Raw genomic sequence first — 18,972 nt, 5'->3', positions numbered from 1 at the left:
GGCTCCTCCTTTGGAGGCTTTTAAACAGGCTCTGAATACGATTTTCCTGCTTCTTGACAGAATGAGGTTGGACTGAATGGCCCACAAGGTCTCTTCCAACTCTTTGATTCTATGCAAAGCTTAACTTATTTAATTCTTGTGGCACAGTAGCAAAGCCTGTTAAATCAGGCAGCAATCCAAAAGTAACCCCTATAAAGTGAGTTTGAATATACTGTACTTCCTCCAGAGGACATGAGTAGAGTTGGATCTTTCAGATTTATGCTATGGGTCTCTGAATTCGGTTGTTCCTTTCTATGAATGTACCCGATGTGTGCGCATGCTTTCAAGTGGTCTGTCACCTTATGCTGACACCATGAACTGTATAGGGTTTCCTTAGGCAAGGAATACTCATGAAAAGATTTGGCCATTTCTTTCCTCTGAAGCCACCTACAAATACAAACTCTAAAACCCTCCTCCTGCCTCTCCCCCGCACCCCACACTGGTTCTACTGAGAAATCCCCCACAGCCCTTATTCTCCTATGATCTCAGATCAGGTTTCCTCCCTACCACAGGTAATGTCTTTCAGTCCTGGTCTGCAGCCCACCCCCACCCTTCCCTTCATATCCCAGTCCTTCCCAGGCCAATGGGGCCGCCTTACTCCCCTTTGCAAGAAAGAAATGCAGGAGGAGGATTTGGGCAGAAGCCAGAAAAGCAACATGGGGGAAGGAGGGGGGGGGGGGGAGAGGCATGAATCAACAGCTGCATTCCAGCCCTTAGACAAAGAACGCTGCCTTCAAGCAAAGCACAGTGGTGCTGCTTCAAGACTTTTTTGCTTTATAATTGATCATCCCTGTCTGTGTGAAAGGGAATTGCTAGTAAAATCTCCAAATTGACTCCATCGTCCCACCTTTCAATATGTTCAGAATATGCTGAATACATTCACAAAGTGGAATTGTCATAAACACACTGAATTGCATAAAAGCAACCATTCAACCACACACTCTTGTAAGTATGTGCGCGCACACGCACACACACACACACACACACAACCCTGGCATACAAGATGTAACTAATTTTGTAAAATTTCAAGTGATTAAATATTTCATCTTTGTTCAGATCCATGAAGTGAAAGACAGATTTCTACTATCCCAAGGCTTGTGTAACAAGCCAGCGTTTAGAAAGGTCACCGCAGATGCCTAAAGCAATAGAGTGAGAAGTCATTTGGTAACATGCCTCAGCAGCCCCCCTGCTCTGGCTGCAGGCTACAATGGGAAGTTGCCAACTACTACGGAAATGCATACAACAGAAGACGTTTGCCTAGAAGAGCATTTCTACTGTATATTAATTAGCTTCAGTCCCCAGTCCTGAAAGCCGTTCTTCTTTTAACTAGTTATTAAAGTTCACGTTGCTCTTTCTGAACAAAACTGTTTCTTCCTTCAGCAGGACAAACAGCCCAAGCAGTCTGGGATGTACAGTGAGAGCCGACAAAAGAGAATTATTAAGCTGAGAGCTAAACTGGAATTCAAGCGGAATGCACTATGCGCACACAAAGACAATGTGGCATTGTAGCCAAAGATCTTTCCCAACAATAATTTTATTGACATGTCAAAATGAGTTCTTCCAATACTTTTGCAACACCACAGTTTGTGAGAGTGGATCTGCATTGCCTGAGAAAATGGTCCTCTGTCAACAGGGAGGGCAGTTCTCCTTTGCAAGAGGAAGTCTGAAAAAGAACGGTTAGCGCTTCACCAAGGAGGAGACATGGGCTGGGGGTTCTGAAGATAGGACATCACTACAGCAGAGATAGACAACCTGGAGGAAGGAGAGAGAGAAAAATACAGGGAAAAGAATCAGAACAGAATGCACAAAATTATAGAGGAAGTAGCTATCCAAATAGTAATGGCAACCAAACTCTACATTTGATCTAAGAATTCTAAAGCATGTGTTCAGAATGGAAAAAAACTATGTGATGTCTCACCATACTTGATGAGAAACATGTGCATTTTGCATATGCCTAGAGCAATATAAAAGCAGGAAATTAGTCCCAGCACTGGAAAAATGCAGAAGGTAAATGAAGGAAATAGAAGCAGTGCAAGCAACTACAACAACCGGTTGGCATCCTATTTACTAGTTTCTGAGATCCTAAACTGCAAGGCATCTCGCCTGCTGCCTTTCTCAATATGCCCTACAACTTGGAGAGTGCTATAAGCACCATTTCCCAGCATTCTGATCTGTAGCGCCTCAAAAATCCTTCCTTTAGCATTGCCAGGCTGAAAAGGTAGGTTCCTTCAAAGTATACATTTTAGGAAAAGAACACATTATTTCAGAAAGTGAAGTGAAAACTGCTCTCAAAACATTTCAGATAAATAAATTAACAGATCCATTTCAACCTTTAGAGACTGTATCAATGCAAATTCTAAAAATAATCTGCCAACGAATAAGAAAAACTAAACAATGACTTGATGATTAGACCTTTCAGCATACAGCACAATATCCAAAACCCATAAAACCAGGGATTGTAGCAGCCATGAGACAACTATGCGAATCTCCCATGCAAGCAGGTGATGTTAAAGTAAGTTATTGAAATAAGAGAGAGATAGAAATTTTCAATCTGCTGGTTGCAGGAAAATAAAAAACTAAAGGAGGGAGAAAAGGGAGCAATGAATGAAATGATTTAGAAATTAGGTGCCTTGATCTGCCCATGATAGCCCATTGGTCTTTTTGCATTCCTCAGAATGCTAGGAAATGGCTTCAGGAAAGGAAGAAGTGCTCAACAGCAAAAGATTTACACCAGTGGTTCCCAACCTTTTTTTTTTTTTTTACCAGGGAGCACTTGTCCAAGGTCCACTCTTCTACATGAGTACCAAAAGGGTTACAAATCAGCTTTTAGTCAACTTTAGATTTGGTTTTGTTATTTGGGATGCTGATTCAGAAAACTGCATTGGATAGATCACATCAGCTCTAGTTTCCGATACAGAACATGTGCCATCCAGTAGTTGCCATCTGCTCACCCACAGAAAACTATGTTTAATAAACCTTGGCACTATAAGAGGGTTTCACGAGACCAGTTGGTCTCATTGCAACAGTGTATTAACGGTGAGGCCGCGGACCATATTTTAGTTCTTGCAGACTACTGGTGGTCCATGGACCACAGGTTGGGAACCACTGATTTGAGAGGCTCTGGGAAGGCCCTTCTCTTTGTCCCACCACCCTCACTGGTACATCTGGTGGGAATATGGAAGAGGGCCATCTCAATGGCTGCTCCTAGGAACTCCCATCTCAAAGAGGCTAAACTAGCACCCTCCTTGCTATCTTTCTGCAGGCAGGTGAAATACCATTTTTGTTTCGAAAGGCCTTTGAAGACAGATTGCTAAAGGGGAAAGACCCTTGCACAATGTGTTTGATTTTCTATGGTCTGTTTTCATTTAAAAGTTTATGTTTTAAATATTTTTAATAATTATATCACTCAATTTTTGTATGTCCTGAATGTTTAGCTATGTTTATTTGAAATCCTCCTTGGCCATGGAAACCCACTGGGTGACATTGGACAACTCACACTCACAGCCTCAGATAAATGGCATGGCCACCTCCCTTCCCCATTAACCTTGTGATAGCTTTGCTTCAGGGTTACATTAAGTCAGAAGTGACTTGAAGATACACAATGACAGCAACAACAAGAGCAAAGCAAACACTGATAGAATGTATTTGCTTCTTTGCAAATGTGCTTCTAGAGCAATCAAACATTTCTCACTAGAAATTGTTTTTTTTTTTTGAGTAAATCAAACATTTATTTTTAGAAATTACTAAACTGAGGCTTCAGACACACTATGAGACAATCTGACACACTGAAAAATGACAATAATGCTAAGTAAAGTTAAGTAGTAGGAAAAGAGAATGGATTGATTCCACTGAGAAAGCCATAGCCCCAAATGTTCAAGATAACAGGGGCAGAGGTACCAGGATAGATTTTCAAAAGGAGGTTATAGAAGCTTCACAAGCTAGACAGTCACAAAAGACCTTGAGAATTTTGGTATTGTCAATAACTGGCAGTACAGCATGTGTACAGAGAAGAGACTAGACAAGTATATCCAGGATATCTACTACTCTATTAGTCTGATTATAGTGCAATCTCATCTCTGCTGCAATGGAAGGCTCTTTCATACACATGCTGGTCCTTACAAACAAATTATGACTCTGGGAAACCAGGGTTCTTGCACAGATGCTAATGAAAGCACCCAAAGTTTTAAAGACTGTACACAACTCGACTGTGCATCACAACATATTAAAACCCCAGCCCCATCACTTCTACCCCGTGGTCACTTTTGCTTCAATCACGATCTACCATGTTGCCCTATTGGGGGCATACACATAGTGGAAAAATTCAAAGTAAACATAAGCATTGACAGTTGCTATAATAATTCTGCCACGGAAGTGCCAAGTTTCTCTTCTAGTGGTGATGATGGGGAGGGAAAAGCTCTTTTCAGCAGCAGTATAACATAGCAAGCATTCTGGGAAAGTATTCAAAAGAAGGAAAAATCCAAGCCAGCCACTTTGGTATTATTACAGTACATACAGAAGAAAATGAGAGCATGAATAGGCATTATCTAAGTCAAAAAATAATGGCATATAGTGAAAGAGGAAGTCAGACTTTCCATGTGCAATAACATTACTGTGAGTCATTGGGCTCCAATGGGGTTCAGTTCCAGGACCCCCAGAGATACCAAGATCCCTAGATGCTCAAGCCCCACTACATGCAGTGACATAGTAAAATGGTGTCCTTTACATAAAATGGGAGGAACATTAAGGTTTACTTTTTTGGATAACAAAAAAAATGAAAGCGCAGATGGTTGAATTATTGGATGCAGAATTTGTGGATATGGAGGCTGCTTAGTAAAGGTGTATTTTACTTCATTGTTAATTTAAAAAGAAAATTTGACACCTTTGCATACTACAGTTAGGATGACTGATCATCCCCAGGTTTTTAACCAAAGTGTTGTCAGATAGCAGTGGTAAGACACAGGACACAATAAAGGGATCCGAAGCTCAGTTAAAGTATGGAATAAAGAGTTAGAAGAGCATCACTCACATGAAGCTGCTCATCATCTGTTTAGTATCTTCTGAGCTTCTAGAGTTGGCAAAGCTGATGAATGAACAGTAGACAGCAATCCAGGCACACCACTTTAACTGAAACACCATGGAATAATGTAATAAGAGATGCAATGAGTTCAATAATCCTACCAGATGATAGTTAATGCAAGTGTTTCACATTTATCTAACACATCATTCTGCATCCTCAGTGAATACAGAAATTACTTTATGTCCAATAGCATTCTAACTGAGTCTCTGTTATTATGTTTTTGATTAAGTCTCCAGTATCTTTTAGAGATATGACTCTTGGAGCTTTTTTCACCAACTTTCTTTTTACCATTTTCTGCATTTTAGAGAACTTCCCTTTTTTGAAATCAAACTAAGTAACACTGGAGTTCCCTAAATCTTTCCCACTAGTAAGAAGATTATATGGGATGTTTTTACCTACAACCAATTCACCACTGTTTCAAAAGAATTGTGGATTAGATGGGCCTCGTCTGTTTGAACCAGGCTTGTATGAAAGCCTTACTTAATACAATGGGACCAATATTTATTTATTTATTTCCCATATTTATACCCCACTTTTCTCACCCTGAGGGGAACTCAGAGCGGCTTACAGATTGGCCACTTTAGTGTCAATATTGCAATACAAAATATATAAAAGCACATTAAACATCAACAAAATAAACATACAAATACATAATCCGTTAAAACCTCTTAAACCATTTAGCGAAAACCAAGGTCATCCTTTATGATGTTGCATATAAATTCTGTGTTGCAATTGAGCAAAATGAAATGAATTTGGGTAGTATGATGGCAATTTCCAAATCTGCCGGCTCGCTTCAACCACACCACATTGGCACTCTAAACCAGCTCTATACCATTCTATCATTTTAATGTTGTAGGGAATGCTCCCAAAATGGCAGGGAAATAGAGAAGTCCTAAATTGTGGGATATACATTTCAAATTCAAAACAGTAAAGGAGGAAATGCAATGGATCTTATTACTACAATATGATGTCCTACAGGTGAACAAGTGAACGGGTGAGTGGGGGATGGGCAATTTGCCACTACTGGTCACTACTCACCTTCAACATCAAGCCACACATACTAAAAATCATTCCCAAAAGATTCATGTAGTCAGGTGTAGGGTCTTCCAGGGTTGGGTTGTTCTCTGTGGATGGAGGCTTGTATCTACAAATGAAATTATGGAGTGGGGGGAGAAAGCATTAAATCAGGATGGAAAATAAAATATTAACATTATCTGCAATAACGTTGAACTAAAGACCAAGACACCAATAGCACATTCTCTGCTTATAATAAGATTGTATAACATATGTTTGTTTGTATGTGTATGGATGGATGGATAAAATTGCCACATTACACTCATTTCTTATTTATTTATTTACTTCATTTCTACCCCACTTTTCTTGACACCAAAGGGGACTCAAGACAGCTTACAGATCTGGTAAAAATTCAATGCCACACAGCTAAGCAACAAAACACATCTCATCAAAATATAACTGTAACTTACCAACAGCTCCTGTACTTTAGTTCTGCCCTGTGCCCTATAGCCCTGGCATTTTTATGCCAAATGACATTACTCTTCCAGTCCTAACTTCTATTGGATTTTGCACTTTCCCTTAGCCCTATCCAGAAACTATTGCAGAAACTCTTAGCCCTCTGAGATTAGTATTTTTACTGATCGGCCTAGGGATTGCTTTTATGATGTTGTGCTGTGTTATTGTGATGTGTTTTATTTTGTTTCTGATATTTTGATATTGTTTTTGACTTTACTTACTGCACTATGTTTTAATCTGTGTTTTTTTCAGGCTTGCCCCTTGTAATCTGCCCCGAGTCCCTTTAGGGAGATGGAGGCAGGGTATAAACATAAAGTTGCTATTATTATTATCATCATCATCATCATCATCATCATCATCATCATCGTCGTCATTATCATCATCATCAGAATCTAATTATATAAGCAATTAAAACACATATCAATCAACAGATTAAAAACCATATACGTAAAATATAGAATCATGATCTCATAATTTATACTAATATTTATATGATTAATGAATGTTAACACAAATTGTTCACATGCAAACTCTTTGAAACTGTATTTTACAGAAAGTTAGCTACTTTACTTAACTGGAATGTTGTTTTCATAAAAAGCCAATAAAGGTGAACATGCCAGAGGCTGAACAGCCATCTGTCAGGATTACAGGAGCTCCTGGTGGTGCAATGGGTTAAACTCTTGTGTCAGCAGGACTGCTAACCAAAAGATCAGCGGTTCAAATCCGGAGACCAGGGTGAGCTCCCATATGTCAGCTCCAGCTTCCCATCCAGGGACATGAGAGAAGCCTCCCACAGGATGATAAAACTTCCAGGCATACCCTGGGCAGTGTCCTTGCAGGTGGCCAGTTCTCTCACACCACAAGCGACTTGCAGTTTCTCAAGTTGCTCCTGACATGAAAAAAAAGGATGACTGTATGACATCTTGCACTGAAGAGTCCACATTGAGGAACGGGTTGGGCAAGATAAGGGTGGGCACCTGCTGCCCCAGATGTCACTGAACAATCAACTTAATTCAATGCAGCCAGTAGTAAGTAGCATCTAAACACCAAGCGATCCTGAGCTGCCCATCTCAGAACTGAGTAATTCCATTCTTTCATTTCTATGAAGGCCTCTCCTGTACATCACATCAGCAACAGCCTGCTGCTACGCTACAAGTTTAGCATGGACAGATCTAATCTATCCTGAAGGGCAAATCTCCCAATTTTACAGGGTGTTTCAAAAACTATGGACCCAATTGCAAGGCAGTATATTCCAGGATGGCAACATGTTACAATCACACAAAAAGTTACAAATGGCAATGAGTCATCAATTGTTACTAACCATTTTGAACCAGAAACAAATGTAAAAAAATAATAACTGAAAATGGAGAATATCTCATTAGGCCTGGTGTTGCGGGGTCACTATCTCATGGATGACTGGGGCTAGTGCTGGGAGAGGCATCTAGCAGTTTTATTTATCGTGTTAGAAGAAAATTGAGAATACAGTTATAATGTATAAAAAACCACTAACAAAGTTAAAAACTTGTCATTATGCTAAAATTCCTTTGACCAGAGTGCCTCTAGTGTCGCTGGAAGAAGGTCCTCCATTGTGAATGTATGCACTTGAAGTATAGTAAAGATGAAGGTTTTCCCTAGACATTAAGTCTAGTCATGACTGACTCTGTAGGGTGGTGCTCATCTGCATTTATAAGCCAAAGAGCCGGTGATGTCCATAGATGCCTCCAAGGTCATGTAGTCGGCATGACTGCATGGACCGCAGTTGTTACCTTCCCGTGAGAGCGGTACCTATTAATTTACTCTTTTACATGTGTTTGAACTTTTTTTTTCATGTCAGGAGTGACTTGAGAAATTTTAAGCTGCATTTTACCTGTATTTGTTGTACGTATTTCGATAGTTCTTTGTTCTACATCACTCTTTTACCTAAGTCATACCCACCTTGAGCCACAAAGAGAGGCAAGTAACAAATACATTATTATTATTATTATGATTATTATTTGATACACAACAGGATTAGTACACAGCAAACAAATCACTGTGCTGGCTGTGTGTATGTGTGTGAGTGTGTCAGGAGCAACTTGAGAAACTGCAAGACCCTTCTGGTGTGAGAGAATTGGCTGTCTGCAAGGATGTTGCCCAGGGGACGCTCAGATGTTCTGATGTTTTACCATCCTTGTGGGAGGCTTCTCTCATGTCCCTGAATGGGAAGATAAAGCTGACAGAGGGAGCTCACCCATGCTCTCTCTGGATTTGAACCTCCAACCTGTCAGTGTTTAGTCCTGCCAGCACAAGGTTTTAACCCATTGTGCATCGAGGGGTTCCTGCTAGGTTTGAACTGCTAGGTTGGCAGATGTTGGGGCTAACAGTGGGAGCTTACCTTGCTCCCTGGATTTGAACCACCTTTCAGTCAGCAAGTTCAGCAACTCAGTGGTTTAACCCACTGTACCACCAGGGGCTCCACTTGCAATATGCAAGTATTAAGATAGAATGCCATCAAGATAGCAGAAGTTATTCATGACGTAATTAATCCCTTTGAAACTCTCTGCCCAACCTTTTTCAGGAGGTGAGTGTGTCATTCAGGGGTGGTTGGTGGTTGCAGAGAAACAGCCATTTCAAACCGGGTCCATCTTGCTTGTTTTGTTTTGTTTTTTGTCCTGTTAGGAGCCACTTCAGAAACTGCAAGTCGCTTCTAGTGTGAGAGTATTGGCTGTCTGTAATGACGTTGCTCAGGGGACAGATGTTTTGAAGCTTTTACCATCCTTGTAGGAGGCTTCTCTCCTGTCCCCGCATGAGGAGCTGAAGCTGACAGAGGGAGCTCATCCGTCCTCTCCTCGGATTCGAACCTGCGACCTGTCGGTCTTCAGTTCTGTCAGCACAGGGATTTAACCCACTGCGCTACTGGGGGCTCCTAACTTGCTGAAACACATTTATTATTTTGAAGCAGTTTCTCAAGCTCTGGCTGGCCGGAGGTTTTTGGACTTCGGCTCCCAGAGACTCCACTCATTGGCCCAAGTAGCTGAGGCTCCTGGGAGCCGAGGCTCACAACCTGGAGGGCGAGAGTGTGGGAATCAAGGCAGTTGAAAGCATTCCCGCGCGACAAGGCCAAGCGTCTCCTTCCCTCCTAGTTCCTGCCAGGCCTTGTGCCCGAGAGCACCCCCTGGGAAATGCGGGCCACGCTGCCTGGGGGCGGGGATGTCCTTCGGCCCTCGGGCTCGGCCCAGGCGCCCAACGTCCTTGCCGCTTTCCCTGGCGCCTCGCACTCTGCCCAGCGCCTCAGAGGGCCAGCTCTGCTTGGGTGGTAAAGGAGAGGCCGCGCGCGCCCAGGCGTTGCCATAGTGACCCTTCAGGCCTGCCGCGCGGAGGGGGCGGCGCGAGCCCCAGCGGCCCCTCCTAAGAGACTGAAACCCCTTTCGTGTCCCGGCGACCCCTGACCCCCACTATCTGACCTTAGGACGCGGTTGGGCCGCCGCGGGTCCGCCATGTTGTTGCTGGACATCCCACCCTCGCGGCCCGTCTCAGGGCTCCTCAGGGAAGGCGGGTTTCCTTTACCACTCCAGCTTCCGCTTCTCCTCACGGGGGAAGACTAAGGATGCCGCACCCCGAGTCCCGCGCATTTGTGTTCCGGTTAGGCGAGACAGGCTTCTCTTCCCCGGAGAGGCATCCTGGGAGACATTAAAGGCAGAACGGAGCGGACCCTGTGGAAATGGCAGGAGCTTTTCCGACTCGCTGCCTCCCCTCGAATTCAAAGGTAACTTGGAGTGGAGGAGGCGGCTTAAGAGGAAGAGTAACACAGACACACTTGAATCTCTTGCTGTGGCATTTTTTTTTATTTTTTAGAATATTTTTTTATTTTGAGAAAAAAACCCAGTTATATAGACATGTACTATACACTCCCCTCTCTTTTATTTACACTCACCCTTGTGCTCCTCTTCTCCAGAGCCATCTTTTCTTTTAAAGTTCCACCAAAAGTTCAGTTCTTCACTGGGAGGTAAATTCCCATTTTCTTTTTCCTTTTGCCTTTTCTAGAAATTTTCTCCAAATACTTTCAAAGTCATTTTTTTCACATAATCCTTTCTTTACTTTTAAGTTTGATGTTTGCATTTTAAATCAGTCAGGATTTAAAATGTGCAAAAGCTGGGTTGCATTTAAACATTAAAAAAACCAAGATTATGGCATCCGGATGATTGATAACTGGGAAATAGAGGGAGAAAACATGGGGGCAGTGACAGACTTTGTATTTCTGGGAATGAAGATTACTGCAGACGCAGACTGCAGCCAGGAAATCAGAAGACACTTACTTCTTGGGAGGAAAGCAATGAGCAATAAAATAGTGAGGAGTAGGGACATCACACTGGCAACAAAGATTTGCATAGTCAAAGCAATGGTATTCCCTGTAGTAACTTGGATGTGAGAGCTGGACCATAGGGAAGGCTGAGTGAAGGAAGGTAGACACTTTTGAACTGTGGTGCTGGAGGAAAGTTCTGAGAGTGCCTTGGACCACGAGAAGATCTAACTAGTCTATACTTCAGGAAATAAAGCCTGACTGCTCACTCCTCCTAAGGACAAAGATGAAGTACTTCAGCCACATAATGAGAAGACAGGAAAGCTTGGAGGAGACAATGATGCTGGTGAAAATGGAAGGGAAAAGGAAGAGGGGCCGACCAAGGGCAAGATGGATGGATGGTAGCCTTGAAGTGACTGGCTTGAGCTTGAAAGAGCTGGGGGTGGTGACAGCTGACAAGGAGCTCTGGCACGGGCTGGTCCATGAGGTCACAAAGAGCCAGAAGTGACTGAACGAAAAAACAACCAAAAAAAGTCTGTCTGTAGAGTAGCTGACAACTTAAATATAGATACAGGAGCAGCAGATGTTACACAGACAATCTACAGAAAAGTGAATAATTGATCATAATTGATGCTAAATGCAGGTGAAGCAAAGAAAGAAATTAGATTTGGATAAAAGCAGACTGTTAATGCTAGAAGAGTTGAAGATTCAAGAACTGATGAGATCAGTTACTTAAGTTTAAGGGACTAATGGACTCAGCCACTTAAAGTTGAAATAATTAAAATCATATTAAGGGCTAAGCATGAGAGATGTGCCAGTATGCCAAAGGACACTTGAAGGAAGGAACTCCATATACGGCTGTAGGCTGGCCATGTGTCAGAGGAAATGTGATTTATCAAAGGCTCTTTTGACAGTGCTTCTGATGTGATCCAAGGGTGAGGTATGGAGAAAGGGGGATTTAAATATGAACTTCATTATATTGTGTATGTGCATCTTTGTCTATCTTTTTTTTTAAAAAGATGCATCTGCCTGCAGGTATATTTTATAAAATTTTCTGCTTCAAAATTTTGTAATCAGAGTATTTATAAAAAGGCTCCAAAGGGGTATATTTCTAACGCTTCTCCCTCCTCTGAGTGAATTATGTGCAAATTACATAGTTTTGTAGTTTGAACTTTGCTAAAACAAAGGAGGAGAAAGAAACAATTTTTAAATAAGAAAGTGGGATAACAGGATTAATTGGGGCTGTCTCTGTCAAATCAGAATAGTTGCAGTGTGTGGGTAGGCTGTAAGAATGGCAGCAACTTAGGCAATTGGTGCTTACCTTTGTATGATGATCCAACTTTGTAATCAGAATGGATTCTCCATTTGTTTCACCATTGTGAGGAAGCTAGTTGTTTGAATAGTATGGCCCTTGGAAACTGATTTCTTTGCATTTGTTATTCTGCAACCAGGTGGTGTCACTCTGAAGAGAATAAATAACCAGAAGCAGAAGCAATCGAATCATATCAATCAGTTGGGGATATTCCTGGTGTCTGAGATCATGCTGTGACTGTAGCTGCAACATCAATAATAGAGGAGAATACGTTCTTGCATACCAGAAGTTACTTGTATTTGCCATGGCCTTTCCAGAGCCCAAGCCCAAAAAGCCTGAGCTTCCAAAGAAACTGTTTGCTACACTGGAATGTAAACAGGGAGCTGTCAGAGCAGTGAGATTCAATGGTGAGTGTGCCCTTTGTCCTTTAAAGTGGCATAATAAGGGAGCCATCCTTAAAATGGTATAAGAAAGGTACTTTGCATTTCAACCAAGAACCAAAAGTAGGAGACAGATATCCTGCTTTTAGCAGAATAGGCAAACAGCATGCCATTTTAAAAAGAAGAAAAGCTTAACATTTTCAATACTTCACTCAAAAGTAACTGAAGAGTGTAAAATGAAATGAAAAATACTTTGTGCAGGTAGCTGATAATGGACCATATTATCAACTCAAGTTAGATTTATACGATATGCATACTGACATCATTTTTACATTAATGTGATTTATATGTACTATTGTCTTTATTAGATGGAGAGCAACAGACTATTCTGTGTGGGGAAAGCATTATGCTTTGTATGCTCCTGTAGGATCCCAATGAAAATGTTTAGCTGATAGGGATGGAGAAATGAAAAGGCAATTTCCTAGTATGAAAATAACGTCTAGTATGTAATTGTAAGTCTTGTGTCATTTGTTAAATCAAGAAAACAAACACAATAAGATGAGGAATTGAGCTTTCTAGGGCAGAAATTTTGTGATTTTGGGGCAAATTGTGATGAAATATAACAGATTATTGTGTCTAGTGGACTGAACAAAGATCAATCAATTATGTTTCCTCTTTGTTTAATATAGTGGATGGAAATTATTGCCTCACCTGTGGTAGCGACAAATCGCTTAAGCTGTGGAACCCTCACAAAGGAACACTTCTTAAAACATACAGTGGCCATGGCTATGAAGTCCTGGATGCAGCAGGGTAAGCGGGATCAATTTTAAAAATAGGGGAAGGTGTCATGAAACGCCTTCAGAAAATTTGAGATGGTCATAAGATTAGATGGTGGTGTATGCACTAGAATTGTTTTACTCTGGGTACATGGCTATAAGCAGAGTAATAAATGGAAGTTCGGTTACTGAAATTTCTCTCGTAAAAAGTTGTTTTGTTGCGAAATACTATGCTATGTAGAACACACAGTTTCACCATAAAAGCAAAATATTGACTATTCTTGCGCCACTGGGGGCAAGAATGCAAATAACCCAACAAACAAAAAGCCATAACCATTAACATAAATTTATTTCTCCATCAAAGTTTTGGTAGTACATGAAATTGAAATGTAAATTCTTGTTTTGAAAGAACTTACTCTGCTTCTCTTGGAAACTTGAAGAGCAAAGTACCATCTCATGATGATAACAAATCCTGTTCAATCCTCACTCCAACTTTTGTAGCCCATGTTATCAGTCCTATTTTCATCCTAATGACTACAAACTTGCTTCTGAAAAAAACCCCTAAAGGATAGATCAGTCTTACTCAAGGAAGTCTGGGAATTGCATATTCAGTTTTGATAATAAATTTTAAGGAATTAAAATAAACGACTTTGCTGCCTGGAAACATTATTCATGTTGTTTTGTCCATGTGTAACTTTTGTCAATTTCTTTTTCATGCACAGGTCATTTGATAACAGCCAGCTTTGCTCGTGTGGAGCAGATAAAACAGTGGTGCTATGGGATGTTGCTACAGGGCAGGTGATCCGCAAGTTCCGTGGCCATGCAGGGGTAAGATGTGTGTTGACCATTACGGGTGGCAGTATTGTCCCTTAGGGGTGCAATAAAAGCCTCACGGCTTCATGCGGGTGATAATACAGTAGCAGGATGAGAGCCTTGGATCATGAAAATGAGAATATTGGAACTTGGATCTCTCTCTCTGTCTAAAGAAGCCGTTTGTGTTGTTGGACAAGAGAATAAACTATGGGAGAGTGTCAAAGAAAGAAATTAACAAATCTTGTCTATGGTAGTCTGTTGCCCCCAGAAACCATTTCCAGACTGACAAATTAATTATACTTTGAGCTTTCATAGATATAGCCCACTTTATCCAATGGAGTGTTTTGGTTAGTTTTGGATGGAATTGTAGATACGGACATCAGAGAGAAATAAATTCCAGACAATTCCCCATCTGATGAAGTAGGCCATTACCTGAGAATGCTCATGCTGTAATTAATTTCCTGACATACATGTGCATGTATAGATGTACATATTCATACATAAATACCTTTCACATAATACACATACTGATGAAGTGTGTTATAACCAACAAAAGCTCATACTAAAGGAAGTTCATTAGTCTCTAAGGTTTAAATGCAACTATTTGGCTTACAGGGGGTTTAGAGATAGAAGAAGGGAGATTCCAGGGGTTCATATGGTTGCTGTAGAAATGCTTCATGTGAAGCTTAGAAAGCTGATGAAATGGAGAAAGGGCATGTCAGCTTCCACCCATGAATCCAAGTCCTAAGGATGGTAAAGTAGATTGTAGACTGGGAGACAGTAGCAAAAGACTAAACTCTTTATTTCTTCCTCTGAGCAGAAGGTAAATTGTGTCCAGTTCAACGAGGAGGCAACTGTGATCCTATCTGGTAAGAAGCTCTTTCCTTATTGCCTGCTTCCCTGCTGCCCCCCAAAATTTTGGTTTGAGCTGTGCCTACCATACTCCCTCATTCTCATGCAGGTTCCATAGACTCCAGTGTCCGCTGCTGGGACTGTCGCTCGCGCAGATCAGACCCCATCCAGATACTAGACGAGGCCAAGGATGGTGTCTCCAGTCTGAAGGTGTCCGACCATGAAATCCTTACAGGGTGAGAAAAAATGGATCGAAGTTGGTGTTGTAGAAAAAATTGAATCCCACTGTGGTAGTAAGGCAGAATATACACAAAGCTGATGATGATAATAAAAGTTAATTCCCTGGTCTGCTTGGTCCAGATCATACTGGGACCTATAAGGATTTGCAGTCCATCCCTGTTTATTTGATTCACCTATCAATTTTCAATAAGTAACAGGAAACAGCTCAAATAACTCCTGTGGCTGTAATAAAAGTAAAAAAAAAAACCCTAATATTTCCACTCAGATATTGCTTGCTAAATATTCCTGCCTGTGCAGCCTGTTTTTCTATCTCTCGTGATGTTTGGTGTTCTGCTCAGCCAATTCCTTTTATTTTTTCTCTTTTTGTTTGTTTTGTTTTTAGGAGAGTAGCCTGGGTTTACATTTAGATAACAAGATTTTCCCCCACATCTATGAAGGATCCTATTGCCATTTCATTTCAGAGGGCAGAGATGGCCCCATATCTGCCCTCTCTGTAGGCCAATATTGGTGACTTATGCAAACATGTGTAGGATATTCACTTTTCTATAGCAAAGGGGTTTGTATGGTGCTCTCCTTGTATCAAGTGATTTGAAGACCTTGTGCTGCAGATAGGTTAGTACTTCCTTTCCAACAAATGTCATATTGCTAACTTCCCGTGCCTTTCCCCCCCTCCCCCAGTTCTGTGGATGGGCGTGTCCGGCGCTATGACCTCCGTAGTGGGGAGCTTTACTCTGATTACACTGGAAGTAAGTGCAGCAGATTTGATGCAACAATCACCATTTTTAGAATTATGTTTTCAATTTTTGCTACATTACTTTTGCCTCTGTTGCTTTGGAGAAGTGATGTGCTTTTCTATCAGTGGTTGTTCCTCAGGTTCAAGTTGATTACATCCTACAAAGGAGTATCTTGTATCTTTTTTGCCAGCCTTTATACTCAGACTATACAATCCACTAAATTACAGTTTTCTTGATCCCCCAAAACCATCATCCTTTGTTTTTCGCTCTTTAGAAGTTTTAGTTCTGAGGAAAATGTCATCAATCTAGGAGCAGCAGGTTCTGAATGGAGTTGCACAGCCACTTGCATTTCTACACATAAGGAACAATAATCACCATCTAGGTGTCACTGTTATACAACTCCCAGCATTCCTCACCATTGGTCATACTGGTCAGGACAGCCGGGACTTGTACTCTCATGAGATCTAGAAGGCTACATGGTTCTCCATCCTCACCTTGCCATTCATACCGATACCCAGACTGCCCAACTGTTTTTCTTGCAGGCCCAATCACCTGTGTGTGTTTCAGCAAAGATGGCCAATGTACACTGGTGGCTAGTTTGGATTCTACGCTGCGATTGCTGGACAAGGAGACAGGCGAGCTACTAGGAGAGTAAGCAGTATAATTATTCTTTCCTATCCTTCAAAACTATCAGTAGCACTTAGAAAGGCGTGCTGTTTTTTCACTACTAAGAGTTGTATTCAGCTATTTATTAATAGATGTCTTCAAGTAAGAGTATAAAAAAAAGAGACTTGTGCAATATCAATCTTTATACATTCAGCAAATGCGCTGTGAGTAAGAGCCAGTCACTATCTTTGACTAAGATCATTTGATTGCCTTCTTCTAACTTGGTAACGACTGAAGTGGATGAGTGAAGAAAGCCTGGCTGAGATGAGCAGGTCTTCTCTTAATTCTACTCTGATTTCTCTGTAGATATACTGGCCACAAAAACGTAACATACAAGATGGACTGCTGTATGAGTGAGAGAGACACACATGTTGGGAGCTGTTCTGAGGATGGGAAGGTGTATTTCTGGGACCTGGTTGAGGTGAGCAGAATTCCCTGGGGAGTTTCCTCTGGACAGCACTGTGGCACTGCTGCCTCGTGGGGAAAGAGCCACTGGTGTTGTGGCTGGCTATAGTGCATTGAGATTTAATTCCCCTTTCTTGGACAGGACAGGATCTGTCAGTGCAGGCAGTTTTTCAGATTTACTATAAATTCAACAGAAAACACAAGAGTTTTGATCCGTTACATGACTGAAAGCAGCGATAGCAGTTAATTTTGGCTGGCTTATTTTAGTTTGGCCTGAATGAATAGCTAATAGCATAACCAGGGAAGCAGCAAGAGTTAACACAGGGCCGAGATAATTGAAAGCTAAATCATAGTGATCTGTGTTGTCGTTTATAGAGTGCCTTACAATTTTGCTCTTTGTCGCCTTGTCAATGTGATACATTTTAATTTGTCCATGAGAAAATAACATTTGCTTTCTTGTGAACAGGAGAATCAAGACATTGCCTAGCATTTGTTCCATTTACACATGACGAATTAAACTGGGATTGTGCCTTCCTGATTGCATTAATTTAGCCTCAAGTGACTGTAGTTTGCACTTCTTATGCTGGCTATGATTTGTTTCTGTCTCTCTTCTATTCACTGGACCTCTTTTCACTGTTAGGAACTGGCCTTGAAGGGAGACACAGATTCCTTTGGCCTCTGTGCAAAGACCCTTCCAATGTCACTAAGCCCCTGTTGATTAGAGAGACAGCATTATCTCAAGGGTAATGGGAGGTAGTTGCCCTAGTGAGTGCCACTCCTGATTTGAATCTATTTTCTTATTTATTTGTTTTATATCCTTTCTTCCATGAAAGGACCTTGAGGCAGCTGATAATAAACTAAAACAAACACACAAAAGCACCAAAATACAGCACAGTTGAGTAATGCACCAATATAAGGTGGGGCAACCAAGGCACAATCCCATTAAAGACATCTGTGGATTAAGCTATCTCCAGGTTCCTTGCTGAAAGTCTAATTGAATGGAAGATCTCTGACTGCAGGCAGAAGACAAGGGAGCCTGGGAATTAGTCATGCAGTCCCCTTCTTGAGGTGCAGCTAAAGTACATGCTATCTCTGGAAAGGTCTTGTGTTCTTCTAATCTTTACAAGTTTGGTTTCTTTCCTTACAGGGATCCCTGACCCTTGCTTTACCGGTGAGCAAAAGTGCAGTTCAGTCCCTGTCCTTCCATCCCACCGAGACTTGCCTGCTCACTGCTGCTGAGGGCCTGGTCCAGCTCTGGAGGGAAGACTCTTATGTTGCTGAGGAAGGACTAGTTGCCTGAATATTGTTGTCCTTTCCTAAGCAGATGGCCTGAGCTAGAGAGAGGACGTCCTCTGGCATTTCTGTCTTCAGAAACACAGAAGATGTGTGCTACCTTCAGGGAGGAGTGTGGCAGGGGACCTGAAATAACCACAGTTTTGACTCTGACTTGAGCAGGACCAACTGTTGTTTAGAAGACCTGGCAGAGTTGCTATCTGGATCATCTTTAAGATGGCAGAACACAAAGTGTTCCTAATGCATTTTTCAATTCAGTGACGAACAGTTTTTGTAAAAAAATAAAAAAAATAAAAGATCTTATGATGGAATTTCAAACCGTTTCATGGCTTGGAAGTCTGAATAACCAATTCTTGGGCTAGCAAGTCCTATTTGTACAAGATAATATAAGCACAACACTGGCTCATATAAAACTTATTTATTCTTCAACCTGACCAACTCTCAATCATAAATCTGCACCCCCTTTCACACAGACCATCCATACCTCTTACTTATCCCAGTTCTCTGACAAACAAATTACCAAATGTTTGCCATATATCTATCTATCTATCTATCTATCTATCTATCTATCTATCT

The 18,972-nt window shown here is 41.4% G+C and overlaps 2 protein-coding genes across 4 annotated transcripts; one reads left to right on the top strand and one right to left on the bottom strand.

The window, feature by feature from the left end:
• Positions 1-1,555: 1,555 nt before the first annotated feature.
• WDR83OS (WD repeat domain 83 opposite strand) lies at positions 1,556-10,201 on the bottom strand. 2 transcript variants are annotated; one of them, XM_067463743.1, is made up of 5 exons: positions 10,090-10,201; positions 6,155-6,260; positions 5,066-5,163; positions 1,712-1,791; positions 1,556-1,681 (listed from the first exon to the last, which is right to left on the bottom strand). In XM_067463743.1, exons 1-4 carry the CDS (start codon positions 10,137-10,139, stop codon positions 1,725-1,727), a joined length of 321 nt encoding a protein of 106 aa, XP_067319844.1. In that variant the 5' UTR covers positions 10,140-10,201; the 3' UTR covers positions 1,556-1,681; positions 1,712-1,724. The 2 variants fall into 2 exon arrangements, with proteins under 2 accessions (XP_067319844.1, XP_060620912.1); XM_060764929.2 differs by having other exon boundaries at positions 1,556-1,791.
• A 103-nt stretch (positions 10,202-10,304) lies between these two features.
• On the top strand, positions 10,305-18,714 carry WDR83 (WD repeat domain 83). 2 transcript variants are annotated; one of them, XM_067463742.1, is made up of 11 exons: positions 10,305-10,391; positions 10,581-10,631; positions 12,377-12,644; positions 13,307-13,427; positions 14,116-14,221; positions 15,027-15,075; positions 15,168-15,294; positions 15,977-16,044; positions 16,575-16,683; positions 17,005-17,119; positions 18,251-18,714. In XM_067463742.1, the coding sequence occupies exons 3-11, from the start codon at positions 12,542-12,544 to the stop codon at positions 18,401-18,403; spliced, it is 951 nt and encodes a 316-aa protein (XP_067319843.1). In that variant the 5' UTR covers positions 10,305-10,391; positions 10,581-10,631; positions 12,377-12,541; the 3' UTR covers positions 18,404-18,714. The 2 variants fall into 2 exon arrangements, with proteins under 2 accessions (XP_067319843.1, XP_060620910.2); XM_060764927.2 differs by lacking the exon at positions 10,581-10,631.
• The last annotated feature ends 258 nt before the right edge of the window (positions 18,715-18,972 follow it).

This window comes from Anolis sagrei, chromosome 2 (genome assembly GCF_037176765.1).
Source record: "Anolis sagrei isolate rAnoSag1 chromosome 2, rAnoSag1.mat, whole genome shotgun sequence".
In the NCBI taxonomy this organism is placed as follows: Eukaryota; Metazoa; Chordata; class Lepidosauria; order Squamata; family Dactyloidae; genus Anolis; species Anolis sagrei.
This window is presented reverse-complemented; position numbering and strand designations above follow the sequence as displayed.

Excerpts from the sequence above, each read along its gene's own strand:
- WDR83OS (XM_060764929.2), bottom strand. The coding sequence starts at position 10,139 with ATGTCCAGCAACAACATGGCGGACCCGCGGCGGCCCAACCGCGTCCTA. Across the intron at positions 6,261-10,089 it reads CGGCCCAACCGCGTCCTAAG|ATACAAGCCTCCATCCACAG; the intron begins GTCAGATAGTGG and ends TTTCATTTGTAG. Across the intron at positions 1,792-5,065 it reads CAGATGATGAGCAGCTTCAT|GTTGTCTATCTCTGCTGTAG; the intron begins GTGAGTGATGCT and ends TCCTTCCTCCAG.
- WDR83 (XM_060764927.2), top strand. The coding sequence starts at position 12,542 with ATGGCCTTTCCAGAGCCCAAGCCCAAAAAGCCTGAGCTTCCAAAGAAA. Across the intron at positions 16,045-16,574 it reads TTACTCTGATTACACTGGAA|GCCCAATCACCTGTGTGTGT; the intron begins GTAAGTGCAGCA and ends TTTTTCTTGCAG. Across the intron at positions 16,684-17,004 it reads ACAGGCGAGCTACTAGGAGA|ATATACTGGCCACAAAAACG; the intron begins GTAAGCAGTATA and ends ATTTCTCTGTAG.